This window comes from Nerophis ophidion, linkage group LG12 (assembly GCF_033978795.1).
Source record: "Nerophis ophidion isolate RoL-2023_Sa linkage group LG12, RoL_Noph_v1.0, whole genome shotgun sequence".
Lineage (NCBI taxonomy): Eukaryota > Metazoa > Chordata > Actinopteri > Syngnathiformes > Syngnathidae > Nerophis > Nerophis ophidion.
In genome coordinates, this window is record NC_084622.1 from 51,463,583 (window position 1) to 51,476,795 (window position 13,213).

At 43.1% G+C, this 13,213-nt stretch overlaps 1 protein-coding gene across 1 annotated transcript in view; it reads right to left on the reverse strand.

Moving 5' to 3' along the window:
• LOC133563538 (reelin-like) overlaps positions 1–13,213 on the reverse strand; it is a 311,302-nt gene that overhangs the window by 118,168 nt on the left and 179,921 nt on the right. The window contains exons 8-13 of the mRNA XM_061917708.1: positions 12,449–12,500; positions 10,451–10,556; positions 10,111–10,351; positions 9,883–10,028; positions 548–699; positions 340–455 (exon numbers count right to left, since the gene is read on the reverse strand). Of these exons, the coding sequence (XP_061773692.1) occupies positions 340–455; positions 548–699; positions 9,883–10,028; positions 10,111–10,351; positions 10,451–10,556; positions 12,449–12,500 (813 nt within the window). The remainder of the gene's footprint in view (positions 1–339; positions 456–547; positions 700–9,882; positions 10,029–10,110; positions 10,352–10,450; positions 10,557–12,448; positions 12,501–13,213) is intronic.

The following is a 13,213-nucleotide window of genomic DNA, read 5'->3' on the forward strand; positions in this document are numbered from 1 at the left end:
CTCCAATACTTACTGACCTAAATTAATTTGTTAAAAGACTACACTTATATACTTATATTATACTTTTATTCTTTTTATTTGGACTAAAACTAGACTAAAACCTTTTTGACTTTTCATTTACTAAAACTAGACTAAAACCCTTTTGAATTTTCGTCGACTAAAACTGGACTAAAACTATCACATGTAAAAGTGACTAAAATGTGACTAAAACTATTTAAGTCCAAAAGACTTAGACCAAGACTAAATTTAAGATGGTTGTCAAAAACAACATTGTTATTATCACGATTAAGTCCAGGTTAATATAACATAAACTGTGTTGAGGAAGTTCTAGTATCTCACCCTGTAGGAGGAATAGGGAAGAGTGTCGAGCACCACACGTTCCCTCCTGCCTTCAGACCTTCCGAACAGAATGACATCGTGATCATGTGACTCTCCCGGGTCACATTCACCGCCGCCTGCAGAGAAGAAAGACTTGGATTCACATCGGCCGTGCAAACATTACTGTTCAAATGACTCAAAGGCATAGGATGGATGATTTTTTTCATACCCATAGAAAAGTGGAAGCGAAGGTTCCCGAAAGATGTGGTGTCAATGTAGGGCGTGCACACCCGCCTGCGGCCCTCGCTCTCGAACACCAGCGAGGAGCCCGACTCGATCTCGCCGCAATGGCTGCCGTAAACCGCTCCCTGTATGTCCCAGCTGAGGGACACAAAGCAGAACTTTAATAAACATCAGTGTTGGCTCTAGGAATTTCCAAAAGGACTTCTGCATGTCATAAAAATGGGGTCCCACAGTACATTTTTGGAGTCCCCCTTTTTTGTAACCTTCTGAAAACAAGCGATAAATGTATGCATTATCCTGTTATATTTCACTTTTTATATTGTTTGGGAAAAAGTTTGTCAGAAATGTTACTTAATTATTAAAAAAATAATACAAAAGAAAACATGCATATGTAAATGTATTCAGTTTAGAGCTGGGCGATATGGCCTTTTATTAATATCTCCATATTTTTAGACCGTATCACGATACAGCATATATATCTCCATATTTTGCCTTAGCCTTGAATGAACACTTGATGCATATAATCACAGCAGTATGATGATTCTATGTGTCTACATTCAAACATTCTTCTTCATACTGCATTCATATATGCTACTTTTAAACTTTCATGCAGAGAGGGAAATCACAACTAAAAGAGTATTTATGAAACAGTTATTAAACAGTGGCACAAACATTCATGTCATTTCCAAAACAGAAAGTGCAAGATTGTCAGACATTTTAAACAAGCTATGAGTGCACTTTTTTGCATGATGTCACTAAGATGACATATCAAAACAACACTAAATTAAAGTGCACTTTTTGTACAGAACGCCACTACAATAGTTTAAAACAAATAAAGTGCACTTTTGTGCATTATGTCAAAAAAAGATATTTCAATAAGTGTCAAATAAAAATTAGCTGCGTAATAGGAAGTTAAATAGTGTATGTCCTTTGCTATGTGGTAGGTTCCTGCTGTTGTATCTCCTGTTGTTGACTATTTTCTTCTGGAAATGGCTGCTTGGTCATTTTGTGGGTGTGGCACTGGCCGAAATGTTGACATGCGGAGTTTCAAGCACTCTTCATTCTCAAGCGGGTGACTTTTCAAATGATGCTACACATTACCAGTGCTGCTACTTTTTGTAGCAGCAACATATTACGGTTATCTGTTCTACATCTTCCCACTTCAAGCCGAACCACCGCCAGACGATGGACTCCGCTCGGTTTTTCTTGGAAATAATTTTTCCTTCATTTGTTACCAGGTTCGCACCTTCTCTCTCTCTCATATTACCACTCGCAACGCTCTGCTAGCATCACAGCTAATGCTACCCATGCCGCTACCTCTCTGTTCTGCGAGGGCGTATGACCGTGCAGTATGTGATGTATGTAAGAAGGCAAGCTTGTTTTAAGTCTCTGTAAGAAGGAGAGACAAGAAAGAGTGAGAAACGCCTGTAGTGTAATGCCCGCAGCTAAAAGCAACTGCGTGAGAACGTATACTCCAATATCACGATATAGTCATTTTCTATATCGCACCGAGACAAACCTGCGATATATGGAGTATATTCCATATATTGCCCAGTCTTAATTCAGCTAAACATTCATTCACTTTCTTCTTTCCTTCATGGATCTAAACCTCATCCCCGCCGCCCTACAATCGAAGTTCTCTGGCTGACGAGGACCACTGACACATCTCATCCCTGCATATTTTACTAGAATACTCCTATGGGCATTTAATATATCAAAATCAAGTTCCTACTGTACTGTTTACTTGTTGAAAATCCCCGCCGCCCTAAAATCAAAGTTCTCTGGCTGACGAGGACCACTGACACATCTCATCTCTGCATATTTTACTAGAATGCCCTTATAGGTATTTCATATATCAAAATCAAGTTCCTTCTGTACTGTTTACTTGTTGAAATACCCTTTTTCAGAGCAAATATCTACCCAAACAACCACTTTGCTGCTGCCAAAAATGTATTTGAGGGGTGTTTCAACAAGTAAACAATACAGTAGGTAGTACATTTTGATATATGTAATGCTCAATAGAGTATACTATTAAAATATGCAAAGATGAGATGTGTCAGTATTAAAAAAATTACTTGAAATACATTTTTGGCAACAGCAAAGTGGTCGTTTGTGTCAGGTGGGGGTCGCATGTTATTGCAGGGTTGGTCTCCCAGGATGCAGACGGACAACTCTGGACGAAGCGTGAAGGTAGGATCTGATTTATTCCTCATAAATCATAACACATACAAGAAATAAGAAACAAACAAAGAAACACGTGCTGATTGCTAAGGCAAAAACTTAGCGCAAGACCCAAGAAACATAGAAGCAGGAATTACCCAACATAATAGACAGGTAGAAAGTAGAGCAGTGGCGGCACTTAAGTGGCCAACAAGACCCATTAGGATTCATTCAAATGTGCAGACTGTTGCATATTGCAAATAATGAAGTCAGACTGAGTGTGGCGCACAACGTGAATAGCTCTCTGATTAGTGCCTGGCAGCAGGCGAGCGTGCCGAACACTAATAAGAGGCAGGTGAAACCAAACAGAGGGCTTCACGGTGGGAGAGGGGTTAGTGCGTCTGCCTCACAATACGAAGTTTCTGCAGTCCTAGGTTCAAATCCAGGCTCGGGATCTTTTTGTGTGGAGTTCGCATGTTCTCCCCATGAATGCGTGGGTTCCCTCCGGGTACTCCGGCTTCCTCCCACCTCCAAAGAGATGCACCTGGGGATAGGCCCCTCCCACCTCCAAAGACATGCACCTGGGGATAGGCCCCTCCCACCTCCAAAGACATGCACCTGGGGATAGGCCCCTCCCACCTTCAAAGACATGCACCTGGGGATAGGTTGATTGGCAACACTAAATGGTCCCTAGTGTGTGAATGTGAGTGTGAATGTTGTCTGTCTATCTGTGTTGGCCCTGCGATGAGGTGGCGACTTGTCCAGGGTGTACCCTGCCTTCCGCCTGATTGTAGCTGAGATAGGCGCCAGCGCCCCCCGCGACCCCAAAAGGGAATAAGCGGTAGAAAATGGATGGATGAAACCAAACAGCACCCATGGTAACCACAACAAACCCAGGGGTGCACAAAACAGGAACTAAGGGAGTCCAAAACTAAACAAAACATGATCAGGGCCACGGATCATGTTTTGTTCAACAAGTAAACAGTACAGTAGGTACTTCATTTTGATATTTGTAATGCCTGTAAGGTTATTCTAGTAAAAAATGTGTGTGTAAATATCAAAATATTACGTTGAATCCCTTAGTCAGGCAATATTACTGTGGAGGGAGGTGTGGCCAGCGCTGCCTGCAGGAGCAAAGGACTGTCCTGTCCATGGTGCTGAAGACCATCAGACGGGGGCGTGGCACTGCCCACGGCGAGACACAGCTGAACAGGAGATTAGATTTCCCAGGTGGTACAAGTTGTCTAATCACCTGTTGTCTTTAACAGTAGCGGTCAGGAACAGCAAGAGGAGGAAGGACTTGGAGAGACTGAAAAGTCAAAATAGCGAAAACTATTGATGTGCATTAAAACTTTGTTCAACTCTGGACGGCGGTCTCCTGTCACGTGTGTGATCAGCAGAGCCGCTAGGAAGCGACTTCCACATCTGGCACCCAATTAAAACAAAAAGACAAAGTCAACACCGAGCCCACTAGAGGCACTGGGGCAGTTCTTAGCCGAGGTGTCTATGGCGAACCACCGACAAATGGAGGCGATGCAAGCGCAGATCGCACAGCAAAATCCGGTACTGCGAGCGCATGTGGAAGTCGCTTCCTCGCGGTTCCGCTGCTCACACACGTGACAGGAGACCGCCGTCCAGAGTTGAACAAAGTTTTAATGCACATCAATAGTTTTTGCTATTTTGACTTTTCAGTCTCTCCAACTCTCCAAGTCCTTCCTCCTCTTGCTGTTCCTGACTGCTGCTGTTAAAGACAACAGGTGATTAGACAACTTGTACCACCTGGGAAATCTGGTCACCTGTTCAGCTGTGTCTCGCCGTGGGCACTGCCACAAACTCGTCTGATGGTGCTCTGTCCTCAGCACCATGGACAGAGGCGGTGACATTTGCTCCCTAAAGGCCTACTGAAAGCGACTACTACCGACCACGCAGTCTGATAGTTTATATATCAATGATGAAATATTAACATTGCAACACATGCCAATACGGCCTTTTTAGTTTACTAAATTGCAATTTTAAATTTCCCGCGAAGTGTCCTGTTGAAAACGTCGCAGTATGATGACGCGTGCGTTTGACATCTCAGGTTGTAGCAGACATTATTTTCCAGCCCGATCCAAGCTATAAGTCGTCTGCTTTAATCGCATAATTACACAGTATTCTGGACATCTGTGTTGCTGAATCTTTTGCAATTTGTTCAATTAATAATGGAGACGTCAAAGTAGAAAGATGGAAGTGGGAATCTTTAGCCTATAGCCACACAAACACAGCCGGTGTTTCCTTGTTTAAAATTCCCGGAGGTAAAGCTTTACTATGGAACAGAGCAGTCAAGCGAACATGGATCCCGACTACATGTCAACCGGCATTTTTCCGTGAGAAAATTGTGGTATAAAGTCGCCTCTTACCGGAGATAAGCGGAGCTTGCGCCGTCCATGCACTTGCGTGACTTTCCTCAGAGACTCTGGCATCAAGACACTCGTGGCCACACCCCTCCGACTTCAGGTACTATTTAATCTCACTAAAACACTAGTAACACAATAGCAAATAAGGGATTTTCCAGAATTATCCTAGTAAATGTGTCTAGAAACAGCTGAATCGCTCCCACTTACCCTCGCCTGATTTTTTTTTTTTTTTTTTTGTAGTCCTTCAATATCAATATCCTCATACACAAATCTTTCATCCTCGCTCAAATTAATGGGAAAATCATCGCTTTCTCTGTCCGAATCGCTCTCGCTGCTGGTGGCCATGATTGTAAACAATGTTCAGATGTGAGGAGCTCCACAACCCGTGACGTCACGCGCACATCGTCTGCTACTTCCGGTACAGGCAAGGTTTTTTTATTAGCGACCAAAAGTTGCGAACTTTATCGTCGTTCTCTACTAAATCCTTTCAGCAATAATATGGCGAAACGATCAAGTATGACACATAGAATGGACCTATTATCCCCGTTTAAATAAGGACATCTCATTTCAGTAGGTCTTTAAGGCAGCGCTGGCCACACCTCCCTCCACGATTACATTTAATGAAAATTTCACATAAATGAATACATCCAAACACCTCATAAATATTGATTATGTGCAAAAAGAAATAACAGTTACAATTGTATGTAGGTTACAAACAAAAATGAGGTTTTATCACATCAACATCGGACTAACACGGTCCTTTATCCATCCATCCATTTTATACCGCTTGTCCCTTTTGGGATCGCAGGGCCTATCTCAGCTGCATTCGGGCGGAAGGCGAGGTACACCCTGGACAAGTTGCCACCTCATCGCAGGGCCAACACAGATAGACAGACAACATTCACACACTAGGGACCATTTAGTGTTGCCAATCAACCTATCCCCAGGTGCATGTCTTTGGAGGTGGGAGGGGCCTATCCCCAGGTGCATGTCTTTGGAGCTGGGAGGGGCCTATCCCCAGGTGCATGTCTTTGGAGGTGGGAGGGGCCTATCCCCAGGTGCATGTCTTTGGAGGTGGGAGGGGCCTATCCCCAGGTGCATGTCTTTGGAGGTGGGAGGGGCCTATCCCCAGGTGCATGTCCTTGGAGGTGGGAGGGGCCTATCCCCAGGTGCATGTCTTTGGAGGTGGGAGGGGCCTATCCCCAGGTGCATGTCTTTGGAGGTGGGAGGGGCCTATCCCCAGGTGCATGTCTTTGGAGGTGGGAGGGGCCTATCCCCAGGTGCATGTATTTGGAGGTGGGAGGGGCCTATCCCCAGGTGCATGTCTTTGGAGGTGGAAGGGGCCTATCCCCAGGTGCATGTCTTTGGAGGTGGGAGGGGCCTATCCCCAGGTGCATGTCTTTGGAGGTGGGAGGGGCCTATCCCCAGGTGCATGTCTTTGGAGGTGGGAGGGGCCTATCCCCAGGTGCATGTCTTTGGAGGTGGGAGGGGCCTATCCCCAGGTGCATGTATTTGGAGGTGGGAGGGGCCTATCCCCAGGTGCATGTCTTTGGAGGTGGAAGGGGCCTATCCCCAGGTGCATGTCTTTGGAGGTGGGAGGAGGCCGGAGTACCCGAAGGGAACCCACGTATTCACGGGGAGAACATGCAAACTCCACAGAGAAAGATCCCGAGCCCGGGATTGAACTCAGGACTACCAGGACCTCCTTATTGTGAGGCAGATGCACTAACCCCTCTTCCACCGTGCTGGCCAACAACAGTTATTTAAATCTCATTATTTCCGGACACAATAAAGGCTTAAGTACTGTCAAACACGTAGCTTTACAATACCGACAAATAAACAAAATACCGGATGAAAGTTATAATCGATAAAACAAAAAAAACAGAGTTTTGACCTGAAAAAGGCACTTCTGGAAATGTGTGTCCTTAAAAGTGCTTTAACGCCAACATTGAACATGCTTATGGTGTTTGTAATAAATCACCTGGAAGACGATGCACATGGAGACATATTTGTGCACAGTGGAGAGAGGATGCTCATTAGCACTGACAGAAGTTACCTCAGTATGTCACCCCGCTCCTGCCACCCACTTTCCACCAAATGTTACATTAGACCAACAAACTCTGCTTGCACAGAAGTAAGCCCCTGACACCTGACGGGTGTGACCGGGCCTGCCGTGCAGCATGATGGTGTGAAGCACAGTGGTGGAAAACCCCCACTGGTGTCAGGACTGTCTCAAAGATGCAAAAAGGCACAGGTAGGTAATTGCTGTCAGCGAGTAACACACCAACCCTCTCCATTTTTAGTGCCGCTCTGGAAGCTGCGGGCTAACAATGGGACCCTCTTGCTTTCTGCTGTGCTGGTTATGTGTAAAGTGTCTGACTGCCAACAGATGGACTGCTGCCTGTGAAGCACTCAGAGCCATGGCATACACCTGTGGAAGTCACTCAAACACACAGCGTGTCAGGTCAGATTACAGGTGACAGGTGTCCTACTAAGTGCATGTGCACAAGGCACGCTCGTCTCAGAATAGATTTGGTCTCTCCATCAGTTGAGACTTATTTTACTTCTCCAATGAAGCACAACAGTGTCAGAGGTTAATTATGTGTCTTTGGAGTTCTTTTATCACAGAGAATTAAGAAAATCCCAGCAGGAATTAAACCACCGGTGTAAAAAAAGAGGCACCTGCAGCGCTCCCGAGAGCCCTAAGATTATGTTTAAAGCCCCCCCAGCGGTTAAGCTGTGTAATATGGTTCTGATTCTTGGCAATTGTCAGACACATTCTTTTAAGTTTCATTCCCCAGAACAATATTTCTACAGTGGTGACTAGGGTTCTATATTACAGTGGTTCTCAAATGGGGGTACGCATACCCCTGGGGGTACTTGAAGGTATGCTAACGGGTATGTGAGAATATTTTTAAATATTCTAAAAATAGCAACAATTCAAACATCCTTTATAAATATATTTATTGAATAATACTTCAACAAAATATGAATGTAAGTTCATAAAGTGCGAAAACAAATACAATAATGCAATATTCAGTGTTGACAGCTAGATTTGTTGTGGACATATTCCATAAATATTGATGTTAAAGATTTCTTTTTTTGTGAAAAATTTTTTAGTTGATGAATCCAGATGGATCTCTATTACAATCCCCAAAGAGGGCACTTTAAGTTGATGATTACTTCTATGTGGAGAAATCTGCATTTACAATTGAATCACTTGTTTATTTTTCAACAAGTTTTTAGTTATTTTTATATCTTTTTTTCCAAATAGTTCAAGAAAGACCACTACAAATGAGCAATATTTTGCACTGTTATACAATTTAATAAATCAGAAACTGATGACATAGTGCTGAATTTTACTTCTTTATCTCTTTTTTTCAAACAAAAATGCTTTCTTCAGATTAGGGGGTACTTGAATTAAAAAAATGTTCACAGGGGGTACATCACTGAAAAAAGGTTGAGAACCACTGCACTAAATAATCATATTGGATTCGATTCTCGATTCAAAAACGATATTTTTCCGATTTAAAAGGATTGTGTATTCATTCAATACATAGATTTCAGCAGGATCTACCCCAGTCTGCTGACATGCTAACAGAGTAGTAGATCTTTGTAAAAAGCTTTTATAATTGTAAAGGACAATGTTTTATCAACTGATTGCAATAATGTAAATTTGTGTTAACTATTAAACAAACCAAAAATATGACTTATTTTATCTTTGTGAAAACATTGGACACAGTGTGTTGTCAAGCTTATGAGATGTGATGCAAGTGTAAGCCACTGTGACACTATTGTTCTTTTTATAAATGTCTAATGATAATGTCAATGAGGGATTTTTAATCACTGCTATGCTGAAACGATAACTAACATTGATACTGTTGTTGATAATATTAATTTTTGTTTCACTACTTTTGGTTTGTTCTGTGTGGTGTTTGTGTCTCCTCTCAATTGCTCTGTTTATTGCAGTTCCGAGTGTTGCTGGCTCAGGTTTTGGTTTTAGAATTGGATCGCATTATGTTATTGCTGTGTAGTGGTTTGTTGGATTGATAAAAAAAAAATTGAAAAATCGATATTTTAAAAATGAGAATCAATTCTGAATCGCACAACGTATTCGAATCGATTTTTTCCCACACCCCTAATATATATATATATATATATATATATATATATATACATATATATATATATACATACACACACATATTTATATATATATACACTCATACACACACACATATACATACATATGTATACACACATTACTATCTTTTTTGTGGATAGCGACTAGTGACCCCGCAATTTTAAACGTATTCTTACACACCTGACCGCATGTCTAGTTGATAGATGATGACGAGGTTTTGTTGCCATAGTGCTAATATTAGTAACTTCATCCCAATCACAGCGTTGTTCTTCATCATTGTTGTTGCTGACAGCTGTTGTGTGCCTTCTTCTCTATTTTTTATGGTCACGTGATAGTGACGCGGCAGCAAGAAGGCGGGAAGTTGAGAACATCATCATTCTCATGTAATACTCGGGGCTTTGTTTGTTCATACCTCAACAATCAGACATTCCCCTTTTCAAAAACTCTAGTTTTAAACCACCCAAAATGCTGTTACTTGAGTATAAAAGGTGGAAACCATACATTTATTTGCTGTTCCCGTGGGAACAGGCCCTAAAACCTATGGAATTTTACATAAAAACTTAAATTGGTACTCAAATCTCAATCTACTCATAGGTTCAAATACCGTGTTACTTGACTTACTTTGATGGTGGACTCTCAAAGTCCTCTTCCCAGTAGCTCCTTCCCTCCTCCCGGTGCAGGTCGATGTCTCGACTGGACGCAAAGCTGTGGCCAACGCCTTCACCCCCATGGAAATACAGAGAGTTTCCCTCAGACTGGCAAGCATGCTGTGCAACACAGAAAGATAACATTTGAAGGTGACATACGTAAAGGAACACTCGAGGAGAAATCCTATTTTTCTAGCCATACCTTGACAGTAGCACCAGGAAAGAATAGCCAGTTGGCAGTGTCTGGAGGATCCAAGTTGTCCTCCATGAGGGGAGCTTTATGGGCGGCATTGACCAGCAAAACATTATCCAGACCCCAGCAGGACTCGTAACCTTCTGGACCTTGAGGAGCCCCCTGAGACCATCGGAGGCGAACATTTTCAGCCCTGGAATGTACTGGCATGGGGACCAGGTGGATGAAGGTGCTGCTGTTGGTAGGAGCTCTAGAGGACCACAATATGATCAAGTTACTTATGGTAAACTCATCCAGAACTACTGAACCATGGCCAGGACTAAGGAGGAAGCAAGAGATTGATAGAGACCTGATCTTCTCAAGTGTGATCCAGTCAGAGTTGTTAGCATTTCCACCGAGGCTGTATGACACAGTGATGCCGGGGTCAGAGTAACTGAATCGACAGGAGCCTGAACCTGGGTAACATGAACACAAGTCTGGGTGACAGAGTGAGGACAACCTTTGGATGTGCGATGTAGCGTGGAAGAAAACATCAGCGTTCACTCTAACTGATATGTTCCCAACTTTCCTATTAGGTGTGTCTCCATACAACTTTTTCACTTCCGATACACTGGAGCTTTTAGTATTGGCCGACCGATTCTGTATGATATCAGCTAAAACTATACATAATTGTATTATTTTGCAGTGGGGAATGTTGTAAAAGGTTTGATGTAATGATTGTGAAAAAAGTGCAGTTTCTTTTTAAGAACGATAAGAATTAAAATTGAAAAAATACTTGGACCAATATCCAATATTGATTAGGTACACTTTTACTACTAAGTACATATACTGTATTTGCTCGCAAACACATACAGAAAAGGCCAAAAGTTTGGACACACCTTTTCATTCAATGCGTTTTCTTTATTTTCATGACTACTTACATTGTAGACAATTCTCCAACACATGCGGACGTTAACGGACCCAATTTCTTTTGTAGAAATGACCCCTTTGGGTCACAGATTTTATGTCAACAAAAGCAGTCGGCCATGTAATGCATGCACTTTTTAGTTTTAAGAAAAATTCACCAGTGCCTCCATGAAAATGCCCCCGTCTACCTCAAAGAACTACTCACCCTCAAATCCTCCACACGGCACCTCCGCTCCGGACAGACTAACCTCCTCCAACCTCCGAGGACAAAGCTACGGACAATGGGGGACCGGGCTTTCTGCTACGCAGCTCACAGTCTGTGGAACGCTCTCCCTTACCACCTGAGGGCACCACAGACTGTGGATGCTTTTAAAAAAAGGCTGAAAAAAACCTTCTTTTTAAAAGAGCCTTTTTTTTTTTTTAGATGTATACATAGTAGTTCTAACTATTAGGCTGCTCTAGTTATTGTTTTTATTTTATTATTATTATTTTGTATTTATTTTTTTAATACACTGTAGCACTTTACTCAATGTCCATTTTCTACCGCTTATTCCCTTTTGGGGTCGCGGGGGGCGCTGGCGCCTATCTCAGCTACAATCGGGCGGAAGGCGGGGTACACCCTGGACAAGTCGCCACCTCAGCGCAGATAGACAACGTTCACACTCACATTCACACACTAGGGCCAATTTAGTGTTGCCAATCAACCTATTCCCAGGTGCATGTCTTTGGAGGTGGGAGGGGCCTATCCCCAGGTGCATGTCTTTGGAGGTGGGAGGGGCCTATCCCCAGGTGCATGTCTTTGGAAGTGGGAGGAAGCCGGAGTACCCGGAGGGAACCCACGCATTCACGGGGAGAACATGCAAACTCCACACAGAAAGATCCCGAGCCTGGATTTGAACCCAGGACTGCAGGACCTACGTATTGTGAGGCAGATGCACTAAACCCTCTGCCACCGTGAATTGCTTTTTACAAATAAAATCTATTATTATTATTATAACTCTAAAGTGGGACTAGGTGTGTTGGTTGACATAGACAAACTGTCCACAAAACCAGGACCGATTCCAGAGGGTTCCTTTGTACAACAAAATTATAAAAAAAACAAATGCCTCTTTACTTTTTACTTGAGCCTGTGTAAATGTAAAATGGTTCTTTAAAACATTGATGTGACCACCTGTGTGTCTTAGAATTCTGTTATTTGTCAGTGTGTTTGGAGATATGATGGGGTCAGGGGTCACTAATGGAGGAAGCAAGGGCCTGTGTCTTCAACTATTGACTACCCCTGATGGTGTGCAGCATCCATGTCTTTATGCAATGCACTTCTCCATCCCCACCTGAGTACAGCTGAGCTTTAATGTGCCTCCTGAGTCTAGGACTTCACTCCAAATGCTGTATTTATGGTAAAAGGGGAAAAAAGGACTGGCATACTGCATGCAATACTCACCCAGGGCGAACTGGAGGACAGATGCTGTGCTGGTGTTCAGAGGGACAGTGGTCTGCAGGACACAAAAGACATATGTATATGAATATTTTTATAATCCAGAGGTGTCCAAACTACAAACCGTGGGCGTCTTCAGTTTGGCCCGCAAGACGTCGCAAATTAAATAAGAAGTCTGGCAAGTGATATGCCTCCAGTTTAATTCTAATTACCTCAAAATATAAACGCCGCACACATGTTGCTGTCTTTTGGACAATGTTATTAATTTTGCTTAATAACTATTGATATGTGTGTGTGGAAGTTGCTTCCCAGAAGTTCCACTGCTAGACACAGCACCAGAGCAAACGTGCAGTTTTTAACCAGGTTTTAATGTACAAAGATTTTATCAAAAGTTTTCTCTCCAGCAGGACGCGACTTTTCAGCCACGTCCGTATCCTCTCTCCCCTCCTACTCCCGGCCGCTTGCTGTTAAAGACAACAGATGATTGGATTAACACGTACGACCTGTGAAGTCTGATAACCTGCCAGCTGTGTCTCGCCGTCAGCACATGCCCCGCCTCCTATCCAATGGTGCTCGTCCTCAACACCATAGACAGAGGCGGTGACCTTTGCTCCTGCAGGCGCACTGGCCACACCTCCCTCCACAGTGTGTTACTTTAAAATGTCTTGAGCACGGCCTCAATTCATATGACCCAATACAAATAAACCATAACCAACACAGGAAGTCAACACACAACCTGCTGCTTAAATGCTTAAAACGACCAAAATACGG